This window comes from Primulina huaijiensis, chromosome 10 (assembly GCF_012295235.1).
Source record: "Primulina huaijiensis isolate GDHJ02 chromosome 10, ASM1229523v2, whole genome shotgun sequence".
Lineage (NCBI taxonomy): Eukaryota > Viridiplantae > Streptophyta > Magnoliopsida > Lamiales > Gesneriaceae > Primulina > Primulina huaijiensis.
In genome coordinates, this window is record NC_133315.1 from 14,632,430 (window position 1) to 14,651,357 (window position 18,928).

Here is an 18,928-nt window from a genome sequence, read left to right on the forward strand (position 1 = left end):
AATTTGAGATAATAAAATCCGAAAATAAAGAATAAACTGGACACCGAGATTTACGTGGAAAACCCCTAAAAATTATTAGGGTAAAAACCACAGGTAAGATGAAAAGAATTTCCACTATAATATTTTGTCGTGTACAACTCACTCACTGTGTTTCCAAAGAGAACACACTCTCTTAATACAGGAGAACAAAACACCTCACAAATATTATAGAACTAAGCACTCAAATGCTATTAGATGAGAGAAAACTCGAAGAAGGGATGATTTCAGAATGAAAGAGGAGCTCTATTTATAGAGCCTCTTGACCGTGTGAAGACGCGTATAAAACGCGTCTTCTGTCTTCTCACGTAATTCCCGTGAAATTTCGTTGAAGATTCCTCCAACCACGTTTTCAATTTTATTTTCTCTTCAAAAAGGCAGCATGTGGTCCCTCCTCATTAATCCTCAGTCGACAAATACCGAAAAGGAAATTGATGATAAAGAATCGTTTAGCCGACAAGATGACAATAGAAGCTCAGCTGAATGCCAGTCCAGTGTGCCTTCTCTCCGAGGAGAATGTTTGTGATTGGTAACAGAAACTTTTTTAATGAAAAACCAACCAAAGAAACTTCTGTGCAAAGTCATTTCAGCGGAAGCAATTATTTGATGTTCGATTAACATTGGTTTCTCATGAAGGTTACCGTTAAACAGTAGCTGTTACGAGCTACGACTCCAACTATGAGTGAAATAATAGAGGAGCAATGGGAAGCAAGGGAACATGAGGCAGGTGTAGGGGGTCCAGTAGGAATAAGGAACAGCCTGTTGGAGGAAAAACTTTGCATAGCATTTCCATTGCAATTCTATTTTTACAATTTCATCTAGTTCTCGTGTCTTTATCTGGTAGATAGTTTAGTCGTGCGGTGACTATTGGAATTGTTTGACTTGGAATAATAAATATTTCTGCTAATGCAATGCAGTTCATACTCAGCTAATCTTGAATTTGTTTCGTTAATGCCTAATCCAAATGAGGTGTGGCTCTCAGTCTAATGTTGTCAGTATTCCTTTTGAAATTACAGATAAAAAATGCGATATTATCGGCTGAACGATCTGTGAAAGAGTTTGTCTTTGGACAGGATAAGAAAGTTCAAAATGGGACTAGCAAGCTACCTTCTCCTGCTATAGAGAAACACCCGTAGGCCGTTAAAATCTGTTGTAAGATTTCTTGGTCAAAGTTTGTATATGTTGTTGCTTGGATCTCCTTTCAGCGTTCAAAGCTTTTATACAGTTCAATAGTGGTGAATATAAAAGTAGCATTGTAAGCATGTAGAAATTTTTTGCAGAATGCAACTTGCTAAGCAACTCGAGTTTATTAAGCAAGATTGAAATCGAGTTATCTTGGGTACATCTTCAACGAGGGTTCTTTCTCACGTTCATCAAGTATTGTTTGCGTGTATATTTTAAATATTTCCCCGTAAACCTGAAAGTTTTTACGAATAAAAATTTGAGTTATTACAAACTGAAAGATGTAAAGTCATGGTACAATCGAAAAAGAAATCTTTATTGGTTTTACAGCATCTTTTTGTTTTTTACTACCCAAGACTTCGATACATTTCGAAATCGAGAAGCCTTTTTGGCCAAAAACACAGATATATAATATGCACATTAATGCTATGAGCTCCTTTTACAAGACAACACATCTACAGCAGGCTCCAATGGTTTTACTTTCGAGCTTCTCTTGAATGGTCTCCAAGTGCAAGATGATCTCTTCAAATGTAGGCCTTCGATCAGGATTCTTATGCCAGCAATCTTGTAGGAGTCTGCCACCAAAGTAACCTTTTTTCATTCGACAGTGAACTTTATTCGAACCAAGTAGTATATGTATGATACATAGAAGATGAATGAAAGGAAATTGCATAAGCATAAACCTATACTTTTGCAATGAGGCAATTGTTTTGCTTGCAAACATTTAAACTGGCCATTAACTTCTTGTGAAACGTTACATGGCATTAGGACATAGCTAGGCACCGCCAAGTTTTCATAAAGTCAAATGGTAATAAGCTAAGGATAGGATAGGAACTGTAGAGAGACCGATAAACTCACTTCTTGATCGGTTCAGGGTACAAAATTGATGAGAGATATGGCCTTGAATCTTCGTAAGCTCGTTTATCTGCCAACTTTTCTGCATCCTCTCCCCTATTTGACGGTCCTCCTTGAAACATCTACGTACAAACTATATATGAGCAGTATTTGGTCGCAGGTTGGCAGCAAATGACTATATTCGTTTATATGCTATACAAGAAAACCTTATACTTGACCGTCTTGCATGTAACAAAACTTTAAAACACATGAATGGTAGCGTAAGAACACAAGAAGTTTCCAATTACATGTAACAAAACTTAACAAGTCAATTTACCTCGTGGACAATCAAAGCAAAAGAGAAGACATCTACACTTTTTCCATATGATTCTCGACGATAGACTTCTGGAGCCATGTAGCGATCTGACAAAAGTCACAAAAGCATCTTGTAAGAGTTTTTATCATTATTCAAAACTGCGAAGGATTGCAAGAAGTATCCACTAGTACATGTTCCAGTTCCACCGGTCATTTTATAACCGACGTCCTTTCCTTGTGTGATTTTGCTAAGCCCGAAATCTGTGACCTTAAGGTGCCCTGCGTCGTTCTGCAAAACATTCCTGCAAGGAATCTTCGATGATGTAATGTCTAGAAGAAATATAGTATGTCATTTCAAGAATGATAAAATGCATGTTAGCAGAACAATACTGTGAAACTACAATTCAGACCTGGGTGTCAAATCGCGGTGGATTATAGCATGCGGAGTATGTTGATGCAGATAATTCATGCCTCTGCAGGAATAAACAAAAGCTTGATTTTGTTACATTAATATTTGTGGGGGTGGCAACAAATAATGACCTCTACAAATGAACTTAGTATCTGTAAAATTTACAATAATTTTCCCTGAATCCGAAGAAAATATGTGAGCAATAGTACTCCTTATGATGAAGATGGACAAGTATTAGTATGTCCTCCTCGACATTTTTGTCACTGTACGCCAAAATAACACAGTCTTGCATCACATTGCATCTAGCGTGAGAGACCTTGGAATTCAAGGAGGGGGGGCGTGGTCAGGGTGGGGGGCGATTCCAGAAACTTGATTGTTTAGAAAATCACATAAAATTTTAAACTATTCTGTATGAGTTGGAAGAGTGACCACGAATTCAGAGTATGTATATATACCTAGCTATGTCAAGAGAATATGCAACTGCAGTCGGCATATCAAGTCTTCCCTTCCTTCTCAATATGTCATACAAACTTCCCTAGAATTTCCATTTACATAAGCATTATTTCATGCGTTAAAAAACAACGATAGATTTCCGAGTAATACATACATTTTGTAGATACTCAGTGAGGAAGACCAAGTGATCAGGATACTTCAAAACACCAAGGAACTGCACGATGTTAGGGTGTCGCAATTTTTGCCACAAGGCCAGTTCCTTTAGGAAGTTATCCCTGTAATATATCAGCCAATCGAAATCAAATGAAACAGATGACAGATACTATTCCATAATCCTTCTAGGCAATGTTGCACCCTTAATTAATGCTTCTCTTTTCATATGGATTCAACTATAGAATATAGATAATTACCGAAATAAACCAAATAAAAGTTAGAAATGTCTGTTTGCCTTGTTAAGATTTAAACAGTGTTTTTCCCCAATAAGATAAACTCACTTTACTGTCTTGTTTGATGCAATGGAAGAACGAATTGTTTTTGCAGCAACTTCTGTACCACGCCATTTGACTAAGTACACTTCACCATAGGCACCCTGTCGTTTATTCGTAATATCAGTATCACGTAAAACAATCGATTTCCAGTAAAACATACGATAAAGATTCTATATTAAAATGTGTGGGATATGTCTTCGGACTAGAGAATTTCAAAGATGAAAAACATTAACAAAAAGATACAGGTGGTTTTATAGGAGATGATTGCCTTGGTATCAGGAAAGAGAAATTACTTCTCCTATAAGTGTGCCTTCACCCATGTTCACTTCACTGCTGTCAATTTCACAATATGGAGCTTGAGAATTAACCCCCATCTGTTGCAAGCAAATTGACATGAAATGTTTGCTATTATAAAAGCCAAAAGATAAAGCGACAATCCTAAAGCTGTTTGTAAACACCACCTGCGTGGTTGGAAATATAACTGAACTAGCAAAACATACGCATATATAACTAGAACAAAAATGTTAGAAAATATTGTTCTAAAACAAACATTGACTACTTTAGCTGGTAAATATATAGCTGAAGCATAATATACCGGGTCAGTTCCACCATGAGCTTCCAGAATTTTGCATATGTCTTCATGGCCAAAGGTACGAGCATCAGACAGTGCCTGCAATGTATTTCAATATATAACCCGTTAAACATATTTTGGAAAAAACTTATACGGCATATTAAAATAGTAGCATGGTTGCGCAGCAGCACATGGTATAGGCCCAAAGAATCTTCTAATGCTATTAACTTTGGTCATTGATGCAGTACAAGATAACTTACCCAAGTCTTGAATCACAACTAATAGCTACACTGGTTTGTAAATCATGTGACCTTATAGTTGAGAGATGTTAAGAAGTACTCACAGTGCGACCCCAACGATCCATGGAGTTCACATCAGCTCCTTTATCAAGAAGTAGATCAACTATCTCTGTGCAACCCTCACATGATGCCAAGTGAAGAGCTGTTCTCTTGTCATAGTCGGCTAGGTTGGCATCCACACCTTTCTTGAGTTCATGGATAACACCGGCTTTATCGCCCTTGCTCGAACAAAACAAGAGCCGGTATGGACCGTCCCACTCCCCTCCATGAGATGGGATCTGTTATAGAAAGAACAAGATGGTTAATCCCAAGTCAGTAAAGGAAAACAAAGCATCATGGCACGCAACTAAAACTAGAAGTATGAAGAAGCAAAAAACACAATATTCACAAGAACACAATATTGCACTAGTGTCTCAGACACCAACCAAATTAAAAGCTTGAATATTTCACAAAACTAATCTTAAAAGACTGCCACAAACATGAAAATTTTGAATACACCCTTTCGGTGCGGATTATTTTCATTAGGAAATCCATTATCGAAATTCTTAGCAGTAGATAAACAGCACAACTATAGTCCCAAACAACATCACAAGTTTGCATATTCAGTAACCGAAAAGGTTTATGCTTTGTATATGGTGTACAAAACTGGTTTTTTTACCTTAGCAGACGAAGAGCGATGCCTCTGATCTTCCATGAGAGAGAAAAGAACGAACCCTGTTCCCAGAGACACTTCTCTAAACACTAAGCTGGCGTTATTAAAGGAAATGAAAAGTTCAAGAATAACCACAAAGCTCAACATAGATAACCTCAATCATGGTCAACCAACCGTGTTACAGTTGCAACTGCTGATGGAGGACAGTCCAAAAGAGTCCCGATCACCATCGGACAATCCCATAACTCGTAGCATTGTCTTTTTTGTTAAATTACAACTGAAAAATCGAAAACTTAGGACAATTCGTCCAAGCTGATTGACTGGATTAAAAAAAGAGGAAAAAAATCCGTTTACGTGGTTTGGATTTTGGGTTTTTCTTAGTTTAGAATACTTCGTCTTACCACATTTTCTTTGACTATGGCGTGATATCGCCGGATGGTTACATGAGAGTTTCTGCATGTTCGTTTCTTAGCAGTAGCTTGCTGAACTATCAAAGACCAACCAAATAAAGTGAGTTTTTTTTTATTAAAAAAAATTGATCCAATATTTTTTTTTTAAGAAAATGAAACTTTCGAATATCCTTTTAATTCATTTTCTTAAAAAAAATAGTTAAATACATTTAAAGAGATTATTTTTTAAAAAATATTAATCAAGATTATTTTATAAATTTCCGCCAAATGAGGAATGATAAAAAGACCATCCCATTTGCCAATGTTTTTATTTAATATTAAAAAAATATATTTAAAATATATATATAACCGCTCGACTTCTTGAATTTTACATTATTATATTAACTTAAAAAAGTTTTTTTTCCCCACATTTTAATAAATATATATAATCTACTTGTTGCTGTCATATCTTATTAATTTTTTAAAGTTCAAAAACTCACAAATTATATATACTAGAAGTAGGTATTTCATAAGGCGATCTCATGGATTTTTATTTGTGAGACGGATCAATCATGTCCATATTTATAATAAAAATTAATATCTTTGACATAAAAAGTAATATTTTTTCGTGGGTGACCCATATAGAATATATGTTTCACAAAATTGACCCGTGAGACCGTCTCACATGAGTTTTTGTGATATACTAATATCATCTGACACGCGATGCATGTATATAATATATGGAATAATATGAGAGTAATTTCGAGAAAAATTTTGGTGTCGCTCTGCGTAATTATTATATATAATATAGATAAATTGAAAATATATTTAATATAATTGTATCATTATATTTCTTTTAAAAATTACACTATATTCAAAAAAATAATTACAAACTAGAACAAAATAATTTTAATCATGAATTAGGAGACCTTGAATGCCTCCAATTTTTAGAAATCCGGTATCAATTAACTAATTTGGTGAAACATGTCCAATATATTGAAAATTAATGACACTACAATACTATTTATTTCTCAAACAAATCGTTACATAAGAAGGAAAGTATTAAAAATGAAAAAAAAAATTAATTAAAAATATATGATATTTTAAATCCTTCATTTAATGGATATATTAAATTCATTCAATTAATGAAATAAAATTTCTTATTGCAAAAGTCTCAAAATTGTGGACGAGGATTATTTTACGGAAGGTGCATTTGTTGGTCAAACGATGATTTCACCAAAGTATTATGTCTCGTATTTTCATGTATTTATTAAAAATCTCGAAAATACAATAATAATCGGTACTCTTTAATTTCTCCTATATATTTCTAATCTATTTGTGGGTTTTATCCATTAACTATTTTTAGAATTTTAGTATTTGTGGAAGGACGATATCATATCCGTTCATGAGACAAAATATTTGTTCGTTATAATAAACTTTTATAGTAACTTAAATATCAATGCGTGACAAATTTACGATACATAATTATGATATTTTCTTCGCTTTTATTATTGTTATATTATTTTTTTGCGGATTGCTTTGCAAATGAAAAGAACAAAAATCATGCTAGAGGAGAACCATATAGGGAAATCAATACGCAGGACAATTATAAGTCTTTGGAATGGAAGATTATCATTTATAGGTAGGGATGACGATAGGTCAGATTTGATTAGGATTTTATATCATATGTTCTCATTCTCATTTATTATATTTAGCATAATCCTCATACTCATCCTCGTCTAATATTAAATTTCATTTTCATCCTCATATTCATCAAATTCATCGAAGGATTGAATATTCATTTATAACCAAATATCATATTATCATCTATAATTGTTTTTCTCAAATTTGAATTATTTCGAGTAATCATGAATATTTACTAAATTTTTGAAAATAATAAGGAAAAAAATAAATATTAAAATTATTAAATTAAATAGTATAAAAGAAATAACAAAATATTAGAAATTATTTATCCTAACATCATTATTCTATAAAAATAACATCAACTCCATATTNCCTCCATCCTCATATCCAAAAATTCTCGTATCTGATTACTCATTTATATAATAGAGTAAAAAATATCATTCATACCCTCCTCCATTCAATTCGAGTATTGGATTCTCTATTGGATTTGGAGGAAATTGACATCCCTAGTTATAGGAATAAATTTTTTATTGACAATCGCAAGAATAACTAAGATATTTATTGATAATATTTTTTACACGGTTTGTATATTGGTATTACCATAGAATTTTTTATGAACTAATAATTCACAGTAGGTTTACAGACGATGACAATCGAAAATAACTATGTTACACCGAAAAATCTATTTTATATACATGCTTAGTCGTAAGATGGGGTGAGGCTCACCAAAAACGAGAAATATCTCTTCTTCATTATTCGACATCTCATTTCAATTTTTCTTAGAGAAGTATTATAATTGAATCTCGAACATGTTTTAATTTCGTGATTTTTAAGATTAGTCTCACATAAGAACTCCAAGACTCCCCCAAAAACAATCAAAATTTCTCAATTCTTTACGAAAAATTCCAAACAAATCTCTTAAGTGGCATATGCACATTTTCAGTAACATCAATGATAATTTTAAAAAACATTTTTCCAGGAATGTCAATCAAATTGTCAAATTTGGTCCAACTTGAATATATAAATATTTTAGTGAAATATGCAAAAGTCCATGCCATTTAATAAATATTTTATTTATTGATTTTCAAGTAAAAAAGAATTGATGACAAGCATGTCCTAAGAAATAATGAAAACAAACTTTATACGTATTACACACCATTATTGAAAAATTAATAGATAAAATATTTATTTTTGAAAAAAAAAGATAATTCATAAATAATGAGTCGTGCACATTTTTCCCATTGACCTAAAATTATAAAATTCCACTCCATCGCACGTTCTAATATTCACTTGGAACACATAATGGTATGCACGTCCATCAAATGGACCAAATTCTAATTTAATCATTTATTAAAATACTATAAAGTTTATTTATACTAAGTTTCAATTCACCTAGAATAGTTCATTCATGGCATAATGCATATATTTTTTTTTATATTGTTTCACACCTTCGAGACCATGAAAATTATACATAATAATTATCTAGTATACATCAACGAATAACGATTGCGGGTTCTATCTGCATTAAAAAAATTTATACATAATAAAATCCACTAAATAATTTTCTTTAAAAGAAATATTTGAAATTATTATATGTTCTAGCATCAAAATTATATAATGACAGGTATCTATAAATAGAGTGGGTCTCATGTGAGACCGTCTCACGGATCTTAATCTGTGAGACGCGTCGATACTACCCATATTCACAATATAAAGTAATACTCTTAGCATAAAAAGTAATATTTTTTTATGAATGACTCAAATAAGAGATCCGTCTCACAAATACGACCCGTGAGACCGTCTCGCACAAGTTTTTGCCCTATAAGTAACTTTATTATTGTGATCATATTATCATAAGTTACAGATAAGATAATATTTTGTGGCGAAATTTTAAATAGAAAACAATGAATTTAATAAATTTGAAACGAAACAACAATTTTAATAGAAACTATTAATGGCCATCTCCGTGCCATATGCTAATTAAAATTTTATATGACAACCTAATAAAATGAATAACTATTTCGTAATTATTTACTAACACAACTACCCTATTATCCATTTTTTGACGTATTCTTGCAACTTGACAAAGTTTCCATAAATGGTATCATTTCTATAATACGACGACTTTCTATCGTAGTTCGCCTTACATATATAAATCCAAATATTTGGAGTTGATTCTCATATAATTTTTATCCCTTATTAGTGTCTGAATTATCATTTTATCATGTTATACTCCAAATATTTTATCGTTATATCGTGATGATTGAGTTGATATTTTTTTATTCCTCATTAAAAAAAACCCATAACCCCTAAAATAAAAATAGATAAATATTAAAAACAAAAAATAAAATAAGTTTTATTGCAAAAGGCCATTCAATCTAAATAAAAGAAATTATTTAAAATATACTTAATTAAATAAATATTTCTGTATAAAAAAATGTATAATATAAGTTCACTCATCATGTAATCCATTCTACACACAAATATTAAACTTTTGCATATTTTGATCAAATTATAGTTGATGTTTGGCTTTATTTTCCTCTCAGAATGAAACTTCAACATCTTTAGCAACTATTGATGTTTGGCTTTATTTTCCTCTCAGAATGAAACTTCAACATCTTTAGCAACTATGGCTTGTAGTTTAAGATTCCGACCACATGGTATTCGCATGAACAAATTCTGCTTTCTTTAAGGTAAAGTTTTTGCAGATATGTAGAGGGAACTGTTTCAATTTCAAATTAACTTCTAACTCTTTGAATTTCAAACTCTACTAATCAAAAGGTATAAAAGATAATATATCAAGATTTTCTTAAAAAAAATCCAAAGTTCTGATATAAACAATGATAGTTGCTCTTTTTCTTGATAAAGATCTTCAATTATCGAATATTTGCCTTTTCTATTTCAATGACTTTTTGCAGTTCCCGGCTAGTTTCTCGCATTCAAATTTAGAATATAAGATTTTCATATTCATACCCCTTTTCTGTTATAACTTATTCAAGTGATTTCTTGACAAAAATATACAAGTTTTCTCTGCGGATTCTGCGTTCTTCGTTTCAAGAATATTGTCTCTTTTATGGCATGATAATATTTAAGTGATTTCTTGACAGAAGTAGACAGTTTTCCATTGCATATTTTGGTTCCTAACACATTAAACCAGAAGCCTACATATTGAAAAATCAAGAAAATGGACAGAAGCACGTCAAATTCTCATGATGAGAACAATGATTTGGGATATCGCCTTTCACTTTCTACCGGTCCATCATTAAACACAGAAACCATGAGTTACTCGACTTCGAGTGGCGATTCTTTCGCCTACTGCAGGACTAATTCCGAGACCTCGGCGTTTTCGGGGCAAACAGACGACATCACCTGTTCTGAGGCAGCCTCTCCACTCAGCTGGCAGGGCCTCAAGTCTCCAGCCAGAGCTGCACTTGCGAGATTATGCATGAAGCAGCACAAGCAAGGAATGGATGAGGAGATGCTTGATTTAGGTTAGATTTTTTCTCTGTTTTTGATCAAGTAATGCATGAAGTCATCAAGAATTGGTGACCAGAATCTATTTGTGGTTGCGCTCATGCAAATTCATGTGTATATAGTACATATAAATATGAGTATAATTTTTGCACATTTTTTGTTTCATATGATGAGTTTAATGTCAATGGTTTGTGGCTTTGGGTATAATTTACAGAGTTGGAATTGATGAAGGAGAGATTTTCAAAGCTATTATTGGGAGAGGATATGTCTGGAAGTGGTACAGGGGTGCCCACTGCTATCACAATCTCAAATGCCATCACAAATCTCTATGGTAAGATTTGAAACTCCACGGGAAGTTTAATCGAACGCGGGTTTTGTATTTTTGAAATCTGGTTTTTATCCATAGGCTGCATCTAATTATAGTTTTATGTGATGCAGCTTCAATATTTGGTCAGCATCAGAGATTAGAGCCTTTGAATCTTGATAGGAAGATGATGTGGAAAAGAGAAATGAATTGTCTGTTATCTGTATGTGATTACATGGTGGAATTGAGTCCAACTTTGCATAGTTTGAAAGATGGGACTACTTTAGAGGTGCGTCTATACATACACACATACGCACATTCAACATCCAGGTTTTTAGGCCATATTTAACACCATTGGATCCAAGAATTTGGTTACTTTTTTCGGCACGACATATTATTTTTTTGAGAGGGACGACTGCGTCTTAATGACGGAGGAAGAATTCATTTGCAGGTGATGACAAGTAGACCAAGACCTGACATTCACATCAACCTTCCTGCCTTGAAGAAACTTGATGCAATGCTACTGGTAAATATTTGAAATTCGAAACAATACGCTGTCATTTCCCTTCGGGGATGTGTTAAAACGCCGTTTCATATCCAAAAATAGCAAGAAAAAATCGCTTACTCCGAATTTTGAAGTCAAACATTCGAGAAAATTTTTACTGTTCTCACTATCTGTTGAACTTTCTATCGATTCAAGCAAGAATGTTTGGAGGTTAAACTGAGGATGAAACCAATGTATTGAACAGGACATATTGGAGAGCTTTAAGGAGACTGAGTTTTGGTATGCAGAACAAGGTAGTATATCCGGGAATTCGACACATTCTGGGTCGTTTAGGAGGATAATTCAACCTCAGAAACCTGTACACAAAGAAGAAGAGAAGTGGTGGTTGCCTGTTCCATGTATACCCACAGATGGGCTCTCTGAGGAATCAAAGAAGCATTTACGAAAAAAGCGCGACATTGCCAACCAAATCCACAAGGCTGCTATGGCTATAAACAGTGGCATTCTTGCTGAAATGCAGATTCCAGAATCGTTCATGGCCTCTCTTCCGAAGGTAATAAACTCAATTGTGAATGTTAAATCTTATTATCACCTATAATGTCCTAAATCTTACCTTATGATCTGGTTTTATGTTATTGTAGAGTGGAAAAGCAAGTGTAGGAGATGCAATTTACAAATACATGTACAATGCTCAGAAATTCTCAGCTGATCATCTTCTTGACTCACTCAACATAAGTTCGGAACACGAAGCCCTCGAACTGGCGGACAAGATCGAGTCGTCCATGTACACTTGGCGTCGTAAAATGTGCACGGCTCACACAAAATCATCATGGGGCATGGTTAAGGACATTGTTTCTGACATAGATCGAAGTGACAAGAATCATCTCTTAGCAAACAGAGCCGATACCTTATTGTTATGTTTGAAACTCAGATACCCAAAACTTTCTCAAACGACACTTGATATGTGTAAAATCCAATACAACATGGTAAGTCTCTTGTCCAAATTCATTAATCGAATATCTTGATATTCATTTCGACACGGAAATGAATGATTCGGTTCGTGCACGCAGGATGTAGGACAAGCAATTCTAGAGAGCTACTCCAGAGTGTTGGAAAGCTTGGCATTCAACATTGTTGCCTGGATTGATGATGTTCTTTTTGTAGATAAAACCATGAAGAAACAAGAGTAGGTTTTTCAAGAACTCCTAGGAACATGGAACAGACAATGCAAATAGACACGACTACAAGCCAGTAGGTGCACGCCTTATGTGATTCGATCTCGGAGTCTACGAGCCCTCTTGATAGACACGTGTTTTCAGAACAGAAATGAGAAATTTTGACGTAATTAGCTCCTTCATTCAAATGCCAGGACTATACAATTGTTGACATGTATAGGAGGAGATTGACGCTTATGTTTACTAAAATTATGCAATGATTAAACAAAGGAAGTTCAAATGGGTTTTCATCTCAACACATGTACTTAATCAAAAGAGGATACTAATCTATGATTATAATAGCCATTCATAATACTCGTCTGAGATGATTAGTCATACAACAACTATTTCGTTGAATCTGATTCTTATGATCAGCAATATCAATAACCCGTTTCTTCCATTCTGACATATTTTACTTGGCATCCCTTTGCTATAATTTTCAATTTACAACTCATCTTGTTCATTCTGTCATCACAAAACTAAACATATACTCAAAACTATAAACCTATAGATGCAGACACTCGCTAAAACAATCACAAAATCCAGAAAACTATATATAGCACGCCACACCAACACCTTGTTTCCTAATAACGGCTTAGATCTACTGAACACATAATGAAGCCGTATTTCAAGCTTCTGATCACTCACGGTATCCCCCTATTCATTGGAAAAACCAGAAAGAAAATGATAATTTATTCGCAGACTCATAAAATCAAGAAAAAGTCTCACATTAGTCAGCATCGAGGTATGTCCACAAGCTTCCGGCATCATGCTGCTCTCTCCAAATGAGGACTAAAAAGTATTGTTACATTTTCATCCAAGTATCATGAATCATCGTCTATGATAGTATCATTTAGGAAGGTCAGAACTGTATCTTCCACCAGTTCATCAAAAATGGTTTCCCCCATATCATAACCGGTAAGTTCAATATCTGACCGGATGCTTGGATGTTTTCCAAATTTTTCTATGTCAGTTTTGACAAGCTCATCCAGAGAATGAGGCACAGGAGACCATAAGAGATGCCATTCGACTTGTTTCCATACCTCGTTAATTAGATCCATCCCAGTTGGAACTGGCAGAATATTATGTGAAAGACTTGATATTCCAGTCAAGCACTCGAAATGTGCCTCACACACTTCCTTTAGAACTACATTAGAACAATCAAAAAGAAGTTTTTGATCGTGCCGTGGTCGGCTAGAAAATAACTCAACTTCATCAAACAATGAAGGATCGAGAACTTCAATGAGAGAGAACCATCTTAAAAGAAATTCATCCCAGTTCAATCCAGAACCAAGCAACACAGCTTCCACATATTCAAATGCTGATTCTTCATCCTCAAGCGAAATTTTCATACAAGTTCCTTCTTGTTCACTTGCACAAGATTGCTCTTCAAAATGGAGTTGTCGAGGTTCAATGCCTTTTCCAACTGAATGCCACAGTTAGTTTAATATCAAGATGAAAGATAAAAAGCAAAGAGATCCCAAATTATTTATGAGCAATCTAACCTGGTTGACGTGTGCTTGCAGGACTGATATCATCATCTGTGAATAATGGCTCTAGGACAGATATGGGACTGGTTCGATCTGTATTGTTAATTGCATCCTCAGAATCTTTGGTTTCCCTGGCTCCTGGAGAATGCACAGGGGGTAATGCTGGAGAAGACAATAATTGATCCTCTCTAAATAAATCCTTGAAAATAAAAGAAAATGCAGGTCATTCTAAGAAAACGATAAGAAGAACAAGACAATAATGAAATTTTATGGGAGCAAAGAATCAACAAATAGGAATTTTCACCGATTTGGATCCTAGGCTAGAATCTTTCAGGCATTGGGAAGAACTTTCTTCACTGTCGATTTCCTGGATGTCTCCATCCTGATTATCAATTTGGTTTGCATTGCTGGGTAACTCGCTAGAAACACTAATAATTTCACCCGCTTCATCGGGCCTTGATTCATTCATTTCTTCAATCCCCAAAAGTTTTGAAGAATAACTAGGAACTGTAGCTCAAAGAAAAAATTTCAGCACCAACCAGCAGAGTTACTTGACTTTACAACAATTTTTATTGTATAAACAATATTCACCTTCGAGAATAGTGTAATGCTCTGTACAGGATTGAATTTCGGAGGAATTTTCATGATCCTCTCGGCAGGGAACAATGATATTGGTATTGGAAGATAGTACTTTGTCATAGAGGGGATATGACATATTCTCATAGTTTTGCCTATCCAGACTTGCTTGAGTGATATGATTTTCTTGCACTAACGCACTAACATTGTTTTTAACTATGCCCTGCGGAGATAATCTCATCAGGGCAGTTATGAAGATGTCATCTACATGTTTTCTCGGGCTGCAGAATGGGGAACTATTATATTCAGGTAGACAAAGAGTCCCACCTAAGGATTTGGGCAGCTGCCGACTCGTTGAATTTGCATTTACATCTACATTATTCTGCATCTCACAGAGATGCTTCTTAGCTTCAATATAGATGTTAGATTCCCCAAAATTCAGATATTGGCATATTTCCTTCACAACTTTCAAACCTTTATCTCTTGATTTGCTGGCTAGTTCACCCCTCTTAAGAATGGTAGAAGGATTCTCAATTCTTTCAGAGTAGAAATGGTTCCTGTTAGGAGACTTCCAGCCAAAGACTTGACCTTTATCCTCAATATTGTTCGTATTTTGTTGCTTAGAACAAGATCCGTGGATAATACCATCATAAGAAATTCCATGTCTCTCTTTTCCCATTGCATTCTTAAGCTTTCTTTTAATTTCACTGAAAGAAAACTGGGACCTATTTCTCTCGTTGTGTGGATTATCAACAAAATTACATGGTGAATGTGGTGAATATCTGGCAGCAGTATCAGGGCTCTGTAACCCTTTAGATCCAGGCCTTGAGATTACAATTTCCTTATCTCTTTCAGAAGCGAAGCTATCAAGAGATTTGCTCCTTCGGCGGAAGAAGTGGTGCTGTTTACGACTACTAAATCCATCATCTTTTAAGTTTGTTGGCTTCTCTTCAGACACATGGGATTCAGTCACCGAACCAAGCTTTTGGTCTTTTTCGAACCGAGCAACTTTTGAACTCTGTATGTGCTGAACCAGAGCAGAGTTTGGATCATATAGCAGTTTTAAGAACAATCCCTCATTTGAACCGAAGGTATCCATCAATTCTTTTGAACAACATTTCCCTTCTTCCCCTAAATTTATATAGTTATTTAGTCTCTGTTCTACAAGTGCCTTTATCGCTGCAACTATATTCTCTCCAACCACGACAGTCTGACCAGCTGGATTATGAGGTTCACTACATAAATCACGGTTCGTGCACTTTGTGTTTCTCTCACTAATCCAGGATGCTAACTCTTCCATAGTCATTTCAAGATCAAGAATGTCCGATGAGTTTTGCAATTGGGGTTCACAAGATTCTTCAGGCATCAAGCAAATTTCAGCATCGAACTTGGAGACTTCCATATTGCCTGAGTAACTACTGTAAGCTTTGTTCTTTCGCCTGTGATTCTTTTTTACTCGGGATTCTTTTTGCGAATCGTTTTTCCTGAAACCTGTATCAGAGACATTTGACTGCTTTGTTGAACCTTGCTCGTTCAACATTTCCTCTTCCATAAGTGCCTTCACTCTAGTCTTGACAACAACAGCCCTTGCCATCTTCTTTTCTTCAACATCCTGACATTCTGAATGAAATCAATAAAGCAGACAGATAAATAATATGTCAATTAGGAAAAGATACCTAAACTTACAGAAACTACTTCAGATTTTTCAGTATGGCCAGATAGAATTCTTTTGGCATTCGAAGGAGCAACTGCAGAATCACAGGAATTGAGTTAAAATAAAACAGGTATCGGATTAAAAATAACTTTGATTCTTGAAAAAGGGTAACACTTGCAGGCGTAAATCTTACCAACAGATTGCTTGCTTGCTCGCATTCTATTTCCAAGCAATCTATGGGTGGAACGACCATGACCGAATCTAAATACGCTAATCAAACCCCATATACAACTTGCTTGATTCCTTTCACCCCGTGAAAGGCGTCTTTTTGATCTCATAGCCATAACAAGTGATGTGTGATGTTCTCACTTCAGTGTCATGAAATCATTTCGTTATCTGTCTGCTGCAACCTGCAAGCTAAATAAAAAATTAATTGCCAATGGATGAACTAAGTTGAAAATAAAAAGAAAAGAAGAAAAAAGGTACTTAGAAGCAATATCAAATAATCCAGATAAACACAAGCTCCAACTAATATTTTCGAAACAGACTATGCTGGTATCCACAAACAAACAGAAAATAAAATTTTAAACTTTACTACAGGAATAATTCGGTAGATATGCTTGCAATTGATTCTATTAAGTCAGCCATCAAAAAATGCTCTCTTCGTCTTATCCAACGCAATGAACTTCCATTCCATGTCATTACATTTTCGTGAAAAAAATCATGTTTGGAAGCAAAGGCATGTACTAAAAGAGAATGTTCTAACCATGGCGGTCGAAATTCAAGACCGAGCAACATAATTTCTTGTCATACAAAAATTTCATACGCAGTTACTTTAAAAATGTAAAACATACTTATGTTTTACATCTAAAAACTCTTCAATTTACAGAAAAGACACAAAAGAACTAAATCAGCGAGAAAAACAAAGATTCTAATTTCTATGTATATATAGACGTACTTGAGAAGTAAATTAAAATGCAAATTTTCAAATTAGGATAGTTACCTGAAAATGGATCCAACATGCAGACAGATGTACAAAAGAGTATAGCTCAAATTAATGTAGCTTTCTGTTTCTGTCAAGAAAACAGCATTTTGCCTTCATGGATCTTCTGTTTCTACCCAAGATTCAAAATGCATACTGCAATTAGAACTATTTTACCAGAAATTTCTTGCAATCTTTCCATCCATTTGAGAAACTCAAGATTTGATTAGAATATGCAAGTCATCCAAACTTGCCTTCAAGTAGATCTTATAGAATATATGATCACATCAAACAATCAAGCAATGAGCTATGTGTATGCATGCTTCAAAGGCTATAGCGACGATCAATCTTTAATCCCTTTAATTATCAACATTCAACAACATCAGATTCCTCCAAACATAAAATTTGAAGCCCATTTGGGAAATGAAAACTCCGGATCAAGATATAAAATCTCTCTGAGAAATCGGTATTTTGTCACAACGATTGGATTCCCCGCATTTTACACTAAACCTTTAGAACAAGAACAAAAAGCTAAAGGGAAAAAAGATTAAATCTTGGCAGCATTTACAAGCATACCCACAAACGCAAACCAAGAAAAATGCAGAAAGATGGAACTCTATTGCTCAGGTGGGAGCGTATCTAATTCCAAACCGACCAAAAAGAGAGTGGTCCAAATAGGAAACCCACCAACACTCATTAGAAATGGAGCAAAATAGCCATTAAAGTCCAAAAGCCGGGAGAAAAGAAGAAAAGGTTGGAAAAGGTGAAAGTAACAGTGCGTGTCTGTGTGAGAGAGAAGACATATCTCTCTAGCTTTTGTAAATGGCAGCAGGAGGGAAGGCATTGTATTACATATGCCATTTGCCACCTGCGTGTGCACAGGTGGGATTGAAGGGTGGTGGGACCGTCAGAAAGAGATGGAGAAAGGGTCTCTTTCTTGAACAGATTTCTTGATAATAGAGAAGTAAACGAACCAAATCGTTTGTGAGTTATTTGAAGTTCGATTCGATAGAAGCTCGTTTGATCTCGTTTAATGAGGCTCGTTAAGATAAACAAACCAAACTCAAGCTTTACAGTACTCGCCTCGTTAGTTCGTGAACATGTTCGTTGGTAAGTTCATGATTAATCTTTTAGATGAAAAAATAATAGTTTTGATATTTGATTTATTGATTTTGCATATTATTTATGAAATATATAAAAAAATCTATTAAATTTATTTATTATAATAAATTTACAAATTTTAATAAGAATAATATATTTTTCTTTAAATATTTAATTTATTTTTTAATTAATTTAATGAAAATTTAAATGTATAATTCATATTTATTAAGCTTGTTTAGACTCGATAAAGGTTTGAATAAGCTCGTGAGCCATACATATATTCGTTAAATAAAGCTCGAGTTCGGCTCGATTATAAACGAACCAAGCTCAAACATTTAAGAGCTCGGCTCGGCTCG

General features: G+C 34.4%; 3 protein-coding genes and 1 long non-coding RNA gene across 7 annotated transcripts in view; 2 read left to right on the top strand and 2 right to left on the bottom strand.

Annotated features, from left to right (window-relative positions):
- Positions 1 to 1,368, top strand: part of LOC140985762 (uncharacterized) — a 4,124-nt gene extending 2,756 nt beyond the window's left edge. The window contains exon 2 of the long non-coding RNA XR_012176842.1: positions 1,053 to 1,368. This is a non-coding gene — a long non-coding RNA (uncharacterized lncRNA). The remainder of the gene's footprint in view (positions 1 to 1,052) is intronic.
- A 137-nt stretch (positions 1,369 to 1,505) lies between these two features.
- LOC140985761 (serine/threonine-protein kinase 12-like) lies at positions 1,506 to 5,731 on the bottom strand. Its single transcript, XM_073453675.1, has 14 exons — positions 5,594 to 5,731; positions 5,414 to 5,516; positions 5,246 to 5,319; positions 4,632 to 4,865; positions 4,313 to 4,387; positions 4,011 to 4,091; positions 3,724 to 3,818; positions 3,384 to 3,504; positions 3,232 to 3,311; positions 2,778 to 2,840; positions 2,560 to 2,669; positions 2,390 to 2,475; positions 2,077 to 2,195; positions 1,506 to 1,793 (listed from the first exon to the last, which is right to left on the bottom strand). The coding sequence occupies exons 3-14, from the start codon at positions 5,279 to 5,281 to the stop codon at positions 1,658 to 1,660; spliced, it is 1,236 nt and encodes a 411-aa protein (XP_073309776.1). The 5' UTR covers positions 5,282 to 5,319; positions 5,414 to 5,516; positions 5,594 to 5,731; the 3' UTR covers positions 1,506 to 1,657.
- Positions 5,732 to 10,133: 4,402 nt separating this feature from the next.
- Positions 10,134 to 12,995, top strand: LOC140986280 (rop guanine nucleotide exchange factor 3-like). The gene is made up of 7 exons (XM_073454415.1): positions 10,134 to 10,763; positions 10,961 to 11,077; positions 11,185 to 11,339; positions 11,502 to 11,576; positions 11,800 to 12,108; positions 12,197 to 12,541; positions 12,626 to 12,995. The coding sequence occupies exons 1-7, from the start codon at positions 10,457 to 10,459 to the stop codon at positions 12,743 to 12,745; spliced, it is 1,428 nt and encodes a 475-aa protein (XP_073310516.1). The 5' UTR covers positions 10,134 to 10,456; the 3' UTR covers positions 12,746 to 12,995.
- A 154-nt stretch (positions 12,996 to 13,149) lies between these two features.
- LOC140986279 (uncharacterized) lies at positions 13,150 to 18,344 on the bottom strand. Of its 4 annotated transcripts, XM_073454413.1 has the most exons (8): positions 18,159 to 18,344; positions 17,493 to 17,598; positions 16,683 to 16,899; positions 16,522 to 16,583; positions 14,851 to 16,447; positions 14,564 to 14,766; positions 14,275 to 14,458; positions 13,150 to 14,195 (listed from the first exon to the last, which is right to left on the bottom strand). In XM_073454413.1, exons 3-8 carry the CDS (start codon positions 16,831 to 16,833, stop codon positions 13,594 to 13,596), a joined length of 2,799 nt encoding a protein of 932 aa, XP_073310514.1. In that variant the 5' UTR covers positions 16,834 to 16,899; positions 17,493 to 17,598; positions 18,159 to 18,344; the 3' UTR covers positions 13,150 to 13,593. The 4 variants fall into 4 exon arrangements, with proteins under 4 accessions (XP_073310514.1, XP_073310513.1, XP_073310512.1 ...); XM_073454412.1 differs by having other exon boundaries at positions 17,493 to 18,344; XM_073454411.1 differs by having other exon boundaries at positions 16,683 to 16,906; positions 17,493 to 18,344.
- Positions 18,345 to 18,928: the final 584 nt, after the last annotated feature.

What these genes read in the sequence shown, in the direction of transcription:
- LOC140985761 (XM_073453675.1), bottom strand. Translation starts at nt 5,281, where the DNA reads ATGGAAGATCAGAGGCATCGCTCTTCGTCTGCTAAG. An exon ending in GCATCAAACAAGACAGTAAA is followed by an intron (nt 3,505 to 3,723) that starts GTGAGTTTATCT and finishes GATATATTACAG; the next exon opens with GGATAACTTCCTAAAGGAAC. An exon ending in TTGCTTTGATTGTCCACGAG is followed by an intron (nt 2,196 to 2,389) that starts GTAAATTGACTT and finishes GTTTGTACGTAG; the next exon opens with ATGTTTCAAGGAGGACCGTC.
- LOC140986280 (XM_073454415.1), top strand. Translation starts at nt 10,457, where the DNA reads ATGGACAGAAGCACGTCAAATTCTCATGATGAGAACAATGATTTGGGA. An exon ending in AAGATGGGACTACTTTAGAG is followed by an intron (nt 11,340 to 11,501) that starts GTGCGTCTATAC and finishes ATTCATTTGCAG; the next exon opens with GTGATGACAAGTAGACCAAG. An exon ending in GTAAAATCCAATACAACATG is followed by an intron (nt 12,542 to 12,625) that starts GTAAGTCTCTTG and finishes TCGTGCACGCAG; the next exon opens with GATGTAGGACAAGCAATTCT.
- LOC140986279 (XM_073454413.1), bottom strand. Translation starts at nt 16,833, where the DNA reads ATGGCTATGAGATCAAAAAGACGCCTTTCACGGGGTGAAAGGAATCAA. An exon ending in AGCAAGCAAGCAATCTGTTG is followed by an intron (nt 16,584 to 16,682) that starts GTAAGATTTACG and finishes GTGATTCTGCAG; the next exon opens with TTGCTCCTTCGAATGCCAAA. An exon ending in GCATTACACTATTCTCGAAG is followed by an intron (nt 14,767 to 14,850) that starts GTGAATATTGTT and finishes TTTGAGCTACAG; the next exon opens with TTCCTAGTTATTCTTCAAAA.